Consider the following 8,316-nt stretch of genomic DNA (forward strand, 5'->3'; position numbering starts at 1 on the left):
CGATTAATATTTAAGATCGGAATTTCGTACTTCTGTAGGATATATAGAGAGGAATGAGATATATACATATACTAGAACTTCAAAACACAAAATGTTGTCAATTCTAAACTCATGGGTAGGTCCGCTGCTGGTTGCAATTGATGTCCTTAGCAAACCAATTAATGTGGTTTTAGCATATTCCTATAAATTTTTGTAGAAGCTGTAATTAAGCAATCTTTTCAACTTATTTAGAACTTGTTAGACCACAAGATCTTTTACCATTTCATATTTTAGGTAAAGATTAAAGCATACTATAATTCCTTATTATCCTATTTTCTTTTCTTTTCTTTTTAGAGGAAGAAGTGGGCTGGTTCACTAGATGAAGTTTTTGCATTTTGCATCCTTATTCAGTGCACCATTTTCTGATTTGTACCATATATCATTCAGTTTTTTACTATTTGTCTCATACATATGCGCTATTTTTTGGGGGTGGTCTTTAACTTTTGACCCTCACCTTACGGACAGAACTTTAAGGTCAAAAGCTAAAAGTGTTGTCCATGGGGCAAAAGCAAGAGAGGACAATATTTGTTAAACTTAAAGTTTTACCTATGGAACAAGCGTACTAAAAATCGAGACCATCCACTTTGAGAGCTATTTGTGTATTTGACACGAAAAAAGGTGGGCCTAAATTGGGCCTGCTAAAAAAGAAAGACTTCAACACTTGAGCTTCTAATGGATCGACACAGTGGGCAAGATTGGGCCACAGCATCACATTCTGTACAAAGACACAAATGTCTACACGGCAACATCACAACCGAAGCGAACCGCTTTCGACAGCCCTTGCAACTCGGTCCAGTTGACTCAACGACCCGGTCCGGGTCAACGAACGCTGACTCGGCATCCTCCGCCTCTCCGCAGCAGGAAATTCCGCCGCCGTCATCTCTCTCTGGAAGGTTGATTCCGCCGTTCATCATTGCCACCTGCTGCAGCTGTGCTTGCAGCGTTGCCGCAGTGACTTCCTGCTCACGTGCCTTCGCTTGCCACGCACGCGCCTCCGCTGTCAGTTGTACAGCACGCGCTTCTAGCTCCGCATTGCGTCTCGTTGCTTTCTCTACTTCTGTATCCTTTTCTCTTAACCTTCGTGCTATTGTTTCCTCCGCTGCTCCCAACAGCGCATGATAGTGCCGCTTCCTTTTCTCCTCTAAAGTAAGCCTCAATTGTTCTCCCTATAAAAAAATTTAACAAAAATATTTTTAAAAAAATGTACACTATCATGTGATTTATTAAGTAATCCGCATATACATACATTACATATTCCAAAGCGATCATTTGTTGTAAAATTGATTTAAATCACCAGTTAATTGCTCTTTTAGCAATTTGTAAGTGACAAATTCTAAGCACGAAAAAAGCAATTTTTTTTAACATGCTAAGGATTATATGGATTAATATATTTTTTAAAATAAAAAGCATTATATGTATTCGATCATACCTGGTCTCGGAGGAAATGTTCAATTTCGTCTTGTTGCTGTTTGAAATGAGAAGCCAAATCTTCTTTTAGTAAAATTGATGATTGAGAGGATTGAGGAGAAACAGAGTATAGTTGTCGCTGTTGATGCGATTGATCTTCGAAAGCTAAACGAAGACCTGTAGATACAATATTTGTTTGTTGTTGTTGTTGCTGCTGCTGCTGCGGTGTGTGAAGCTGAGTTAGATCAATGAGCTGCGGCTGAGATTGCATTGAGATTAATGGATTCAATGCTGCAGTTGTAGTAGGTGAGGTATGTTCTCTTCCTCTCTTTCGCGAATTCGCCCCAACTGGCATTGCAAAAACAGAGATAACATCAGTTCCTTTTTGCCTTGAATATCAATCAATAATCAATTAGTTGAAAGTACGATCTGTTTTTCTCTTTAATCAGATGTCTCGAGTTCAAATCCTAAAAAAAAAGAAATCCTGATAGGGAACGCTTCCTCTCGAATGGACCCTTATGGCGTGAATAATTAGAGAAAAAATCCATGTTGGTCTATTCTACGTGGCATTCAAATTTGTGTCTAATACACAATTGATGAATCAACAAAAGAGAAATTAAAGGAAGTCATGTTTACCTCCTGGATTGAATAGCATTTGTGTTGGATCAAGAAATGATTCACCAAAACCTCCACCTTGTTGATGTTGTAATGAATAATTGTTGCCAATTTGGCTCTTTCCTTCTTGTACATTTCTGTTTAGAAAGAGAACATTTGATGGGTATTGAGCTTGAACAGCCATGAATTTAAAAATGAGAATTGAATGAATATATGAAGATAAGTTTATGGTTGTGGAAATTGGCAATGAAGAGGTGTGATTGGTGGGGATAGAATAGAGAAAAGAGAAAGAGAGAGAAGGGGAAAGAGCTAATAATAAAGGCTAACACATAAACAACATGAAATAGAAGAAGATGCCATGAATTATAATAGTTTTTTCAATAATGGGTGAATCTACCTTGCCGCCTACGAGTTTACGTGAATCCAATAATTTTTGTTCAAACAGTGTAAATGTATTCGAAAAATTTACTAAATGTCTATAAATATTTGAATGAGAACCCAACTACTATTGAAAATTTACTCGAGATTGTTGCAGGAATCCATAAACATTAAATCATGGATCCGTCTATGTCTTCAACGACCCTTCAAAATCAATTTAGAGAAAAATATCAAACAGTTTCGAACCGTGCACCACTCTCAAAGAAGAGGACACAACCACTATTACCAAGAGCACCATCAAACAATTTGTTTATACCTAAAACTTTTTCTTTTTTCTTTTCTTCAAAAACTTTGCTTTCTATTGGTTTGCTTGCCTCAATTGTCTTGGATGCTATGCTATATGCTTTTTTCTGAAAGAATATATGAAAGAGAGAGATGGGAATGGAAGGAATCAGTCCAAAGAGAGAAAGAGAGGGGCAACCCCTTGTTTTTTTCTTTCTTGTTCTTCTTCTTTGCTTAATTCTTTCTCTTCTTTTTTGCGTGGTTTGGTTTTGGCTTTTCTTCAGACGGTGAGGGACTCGTGTTTCGTATTCAATTCCTATTTCTAATCCTTCTTTGCCTCTATTTATTTTCCATTTAAATATTAACTTGTTTTAACTTTTAAGACATGAAAAAAGGTCATGTTTCTCTCTTTTCCTGATTTCTCTTTTCCTCCCCAAGATTTTGTTGTATTATAATTTTTATTTTGTTTTGTTTTTTATTTATTATGTAACCCGTATTTGTATTGGGATCCGATTAATCCGAATGTGCACCTGAAAAACCACTGTGGGAGACTGTCTACCATAAATAACTTCATACTGAAGTCTATTATTCTTCTCCATTTGGTTAAGTCTTGATCTTTGACGGAATTATTGGTATATGTGTTGATGAGAGATAACAGATATTCACCAGACTCACAGGTAATATAGCCAAAGTGTGTCCGAACAGACTTCAACACCCGTTATTGATTATATATTGTAATTTTCTTTTTAAAAAAAAGAAGATGGAGGGATCTAGCATTTCTTTTATAACGGATGAAACTTTACTTCAATCTTCAATTTCGACCAAATTACCCCAAGCAAATGAATACAATTTTGTGTTGTATTATTTGTTTTAATAATTTAATTTATGATTTAATGATATGGATTATTATTTAAATTTAAGTTAATACAAGTATCAACTATAAATAAATACTTTTCGTCTTCGAGTTAGGTGACGCAATTTTTTTTTATCGTTATGCAATTTAATACAACGCTAACTATAGTGCAAAATCGAATCTCTTTGGTTAATAAAATGCAAGAGGTTTATCGCTCCCAAATTCACAATAGGTATGTCTTGTTTTCTTTAGTTTATTCTATTTGCTTTAGAAATTTTATTTTGAAGAGAAAGCAAATACCTTTACACACAATTTTGCTCCTATTTGCTTTAGAAAACACAAAAAACTTACGTAGTTTTCAAGATTCAAACGCTTTAACAGCCAGTATTTGCCACATTCCTTATCTTAGAAAATAAAGAAGAGATTCGAGTACTTTCGACCTAATTGATATGATTATTGTAAGTTGAATCTGTCAAATGACTCACCTGTCTCTTCCACTTACCCTATTATTTAAACTATAACAAACCAGGAGTTTTTTCAATAAAAATGAAATTTTCAAGATTTAAGACCATTTTTTGGGAAATAAATCCAACCTAAAATACGTGCCGTCGAGGAATATGGTGGGAAACATAGGACACTTAAGTAGACCGCAAGTTTTATTCTTTTTAGTCGGCCTACCTAACGATAACTCAAATTAATCAGAGCAATAAGTTACTAGACAGACAAGAAAGGGTTACTCAAGTGGTACGTATCTTTCACTTCCAACCTTTCGCGACATTAATGAAGCAAAGTAGGGAGCTCCTGTGAAGGGTTAAAAAAAACTACCGGATAGTTCGGAAAAAAATTCATCCTAGAATAACCAAAATATCCATGGTCAAATCTCACCATTTCCCAAAATCAATTTTTTTGGATGGTCATCGCTCATGAGATCTATTGGAAACAATCTTTCTATCTTCACAAAGGTAGGGGTAAGGTCTGTGTGCACCAAGGGCGAAAGAGCATGTGGTCAATTGACCACCTTTGACCACCCTTCGTCAAAAAATTACATTATATATAGGTAAAATATTTGATTTTAGAGGCATATAACATATATTGAACACCCTTTGTCGGGAAATTTTTTTCTTCTTCTTTCAAGTTTGAATACCCTTGGAGAAATTTCTGGCTTCATCACTAGTGTACGCACTACCCTCCTCATACTCCACGATGTAGGATAACACTGCGTATGTTATTGTTGTTGTTATCGCTCATGAAAGTTTCTGCAATGTAAGAGAACATAGGGCGGGGATGAGATCTATTGGAAACAACATCTCTACCTTTATAAAGGTAGGGGTAAGGTCTGCGTATACACTATCCTCTACTGATCCCACGATGTGGGATAACACTGGATATGTTGTTGTTGTCATCGTCGTTATCGCTCATGAGAGTTTACTTTGAACCATTTTATAAAATTTTTGTACTATTGGAATGTTGATAGTTTACTTGCAAGCCATTTTATTGGTTTAACCAAATCATGTGGCAAACTGATCAGCATGAACACAGAACACACACTCCCCATAATCATCTCCCACATGTGCTGCTCCTAACCTTTCATCTATTAAGCCAAGAACTTTTTACAGCAACTAAAACGAAGAGCAGTAGAACACAAATATAAAGTATGAGGTAGAAATAAGAGTTAAATTACACTCGTGTAAAATGTTTTTTATTTATACCGTTATTTAATGTGCCCGAACACCGTTGATATAAACAAGTATTGTGATTATGCTTTTTCTGAGCCAAGAATCTATCAAAAATAGCCCCTTTATTTCTACAAAATAAGGATAAAATTATGTCCACACTATTTTTTCCAGACTCTACTTATATGATTACTTTGAATTTGTCATTATTGTATTTTGATGGAACACCACCGACACAAAAAAATTAAGAATGCTTGAGTCATTGAGATGGTGTTGGTAGTATTCCCAAAACGAAGAAGGGATATTTAACTTTAATAATGTGATTGGAGGTGACACAAAAGAAAGAGAGAAGCCACCAAAAAAGAAAAGGAAAATGTGAAAGCCGAGTGGTTGGAAATAGGGGTGTTCAAACTGAACTGGAAAACCGCACTAAACCGAAAAACCAAACCAAACCGATTAAAAATCCCGATTAGGTTTGGTTTGACTTGGTTTGATATTGAGTAAAAAAAACCGAATCAAATCGACATATAAATATATAAATTTTATTTATATTTTTAGAAAATATAGAAATATTTGGGATCCTCTCATGTATTAACCTTGAAAGCGTAAATTAACAGAAAATAACTATCATGTGTTACTAAAATCTCTCATTAGAATATTTTAATAGATCATATGTTCATCAATTTTTTTCCATATTTACTAAACATATATTCACTTATCAAAGTTTTATCTATAATTTTAACAAAGTAAGATTGAAATAATATTTATGTAACAAAAAAACCCGAAAACCCGAAAACCCGAAAAACCCGACAAAACCGAACCAATCCAAATCGATATAATTGGTTTGGTTTGGTTTTAATAAAAACCGAACCAACCCGGTCCAAGTACACCCCTAGTTGAAAATTGGAATAGCATCGCCGTACTAATTTTTCTGTGGTTTGGTCCAATTTCTCGCTCTTTTTGTAGTTAGTAATTCGTCATTTAGTCCCCCCTTATTTCGAAGGCAAATTTATTATATGAATTTTATGAGTTCGAGAGTTTAAAACAACAACCTCAAGTATTAATAATTGAGTTTGAAGTAAAAAAAATTGTTTTATATTTTTGTATTTCTCTTAATATATATTTATAATCTGGAATCAAAGCTCCATATCCACTTTATGTCCGCCCCTGACTTGCACCAGCTCTCGGCAGCTCTCGACGCTTGATGTATTTTCATGAAAAATAACACAAAACTAACAAAGATAACGTTATCACAACTTTTTATTAACTTCATTTATTCGATCAAAAAAAGCTTTTTATTAACTTTATGTGGCTGATCCATTAGGATAAAGATAAGGTCTGCGTACACGCTACCCTTTCCAGACTCCATTATGTGACTTAAATGGGTCTGTTGTTGTTGTTTGGCTGATTTATATTCCTCCCTATAGAGGAAAGGAGAAAAAACAAAAGAAAAATGGAAATGCTATGATGAGAAGGGTGTTTTGAGAATTTTTGATGATTCTTGGACAAACTTGCTAGTAATATTGATGACACGTCTCAACCAGGCCAAGTAAATTGACAATGTAGATCATTTCATAATAATAATAATAATAATAATAACTTAAACAAGTGTTCACACTCTAGTCTCTAGATAATGGAGGTGGCCAAACCAATCCAATACCATTCTTTACTTGGAGCATATCTTTATAGTTTTTTTTTTATATATATTTTAGATATGTTATATAATGCACTTTAGTTTAAGATTTTCCTAATTTTCAAACATCAATTGCATGCACGTCAAATGTTTCATTCGTCACTGCAAATCAATTTGTTGAAAACGTGTTGGCTGTAATATTGTGCTCATATTGTCATGGGCGGAGCTAGAGCGGTGAAAGGATTCATCTGATAATTATATATATATATATATATATATATATATATATATATATATATATATATATATATATATATATATATATATATATATATATATATATATATATATATATGTATTGAACTTTTCTTTTTCATATTTTTGCAAACCAAAAATATGACTCTCTTTTTTTTATTTTATGAAAAGTTTAATGATGAGTTACCTACGAAGCTTAGAAAAATTACAAAATTACACACATATATATTGGAGTACTAAGTACTTGTTAAAAATTGGAGAATTAAATACAAGTAAAGTTAGTTTTCTTTCAAGGATAAAACATCTGAAGCAAATTATCAAAATTCTCAATTGGATTTTAGCTCATTAGCTTTGCTACCTCAGCAACCGGCAAAATATAGTACTTCATACTATTTGAGAAATCAGTCCTTCACCCTCAACAAATAGTAGAAGCTTGGGCACCAAGTATGAATTTAAGTTATATATATTGATGGTAAAAATATATTTTATTTTATCCATGTATTTTTACATGTCATAAAAGGTTTCCTAGTTTGTTGGTATTGCTTCGTGTATTCGTGTTATTGTTTTCTTTGCATGGTTTAATCATTATCATATTTCGTTTCGATAATACTATGACGTTTCTTTTTCTGAGTCAAGGGTTTATCAGAAATAATATTTCTATCTTTACGACTTGTTTGGATGGTTGTTACGCATCGTTTAATAATGTATCGTATCGTACTGTATTGTATTGTATTGTATCGTTTGATAAATACAATATTTGGATAGATTGTGTCGTTTGTCATCGTTTCATGATATCACGCACCAGCAATATGAAGAATAAACTTGCAAATTATAAACAAAATATGATACAAGGTAAAATTACTATATAAAAAAGTAGGGTAAATGATAAATAAAATAATTTAATAATAATAAATGGCGAGATTGAGAGAAAAGACAAGGTAACGACGCGACCACACCAAATCGATCGTTACATAAATTGGCACATTTCGTCGTTACGTAACGACGAATTTAGCTTGACATTACACCGTCCTTGTTCCTGCCCCCACCATCTCCCCTATAGTTTACCCACTACAAGTGGGATAATATCCTCTAATTTTCAATATTTTTCACCTTATAATAAAGTTGCTCAACGAAATTCACTACAAGCAAAATAGTTATTAACGACAAAATAGTGGTACCTA

General features: G+C 33.6%; 1 protein-coding gene across 2 annotated transcripts; it reads right to left on the minus strand.

Moving 5' to 3' along the window:
- Window positions 1-563: 563 nt before the first annotated feature.
- On the minus strand, window positions 564-3,051 carry LOC107813560 (E3 ubiquitin-protein ligase BOI). 2 transcript variants are annotated; one of them, XM_016638843.2, is made up of 4 exons: window positions 2,756-3,051; window positions 2,083-2,198; window positions 1,469-1,794; window positions 564-1,205 (listed from the first exon to the last, which is right to left on the minus strand). In XM_016638843.2, the coding sequence occupies exons 2-4, from the start codon at window positions 2,099-2,101 to the stop codon at window positions 678-680; spliced, it is 873 nt and encodes a 290-aa protein (XP_016494329.1). In that variant the 5' UTR covers window positions 2,102-2,198; window positions 2,756-3,051; the 3' UTR covers window positions 564-677. The 2 variants fall into 2 exon arrangements, with proteins under 2 accessions (XP_016494329.1, XP_016494328.1); XM_016638842.2 differs by having other exon boundaries at window positions 2,083-3,051.
- Window positions 3,052-8,316: the final 5,265 nt, after the last annotated feature.

This window comes from Nicotiana tabacum, chromosome 5, assembly GCF_000715075.1.
Source record: "Nicotiana tabacum cultivar K326 chromosome 5, ASM71507v2, whole genome shotgun sequence".
Lineage (NCBI taxonomy): Eukaryota > Viridiplantae > Streptophyta > Magnoliopsida > Solanales > Solanaceae > Nicotiana > Nicotiana tabacum.

Bases quoted from the DNA above. Each gene is read 5' to 3' on its own strand.
- LOC107813560 (XM_016638842.2), bottom strand. From the start codon at position 2,245: ATGGCTGTTCAAGCTCAATACCCATCAAATGTTCTCTTTCTAAACAGA. The intron at 1,795-2,082 runs GTAAACATGACT...TTGCAATGCCAG, and splicing joins AATGCTATTCAATCCAGGAG to TTGGGGCGAATTCGCGAAAG. The intron at 1,206-1,468 runs GTATGATCGAAT...ATTTTTTTATAG, and splicing joins AACATTTCCTCCGAGACCAG to GGAGAACAATTGAGGCTTAC.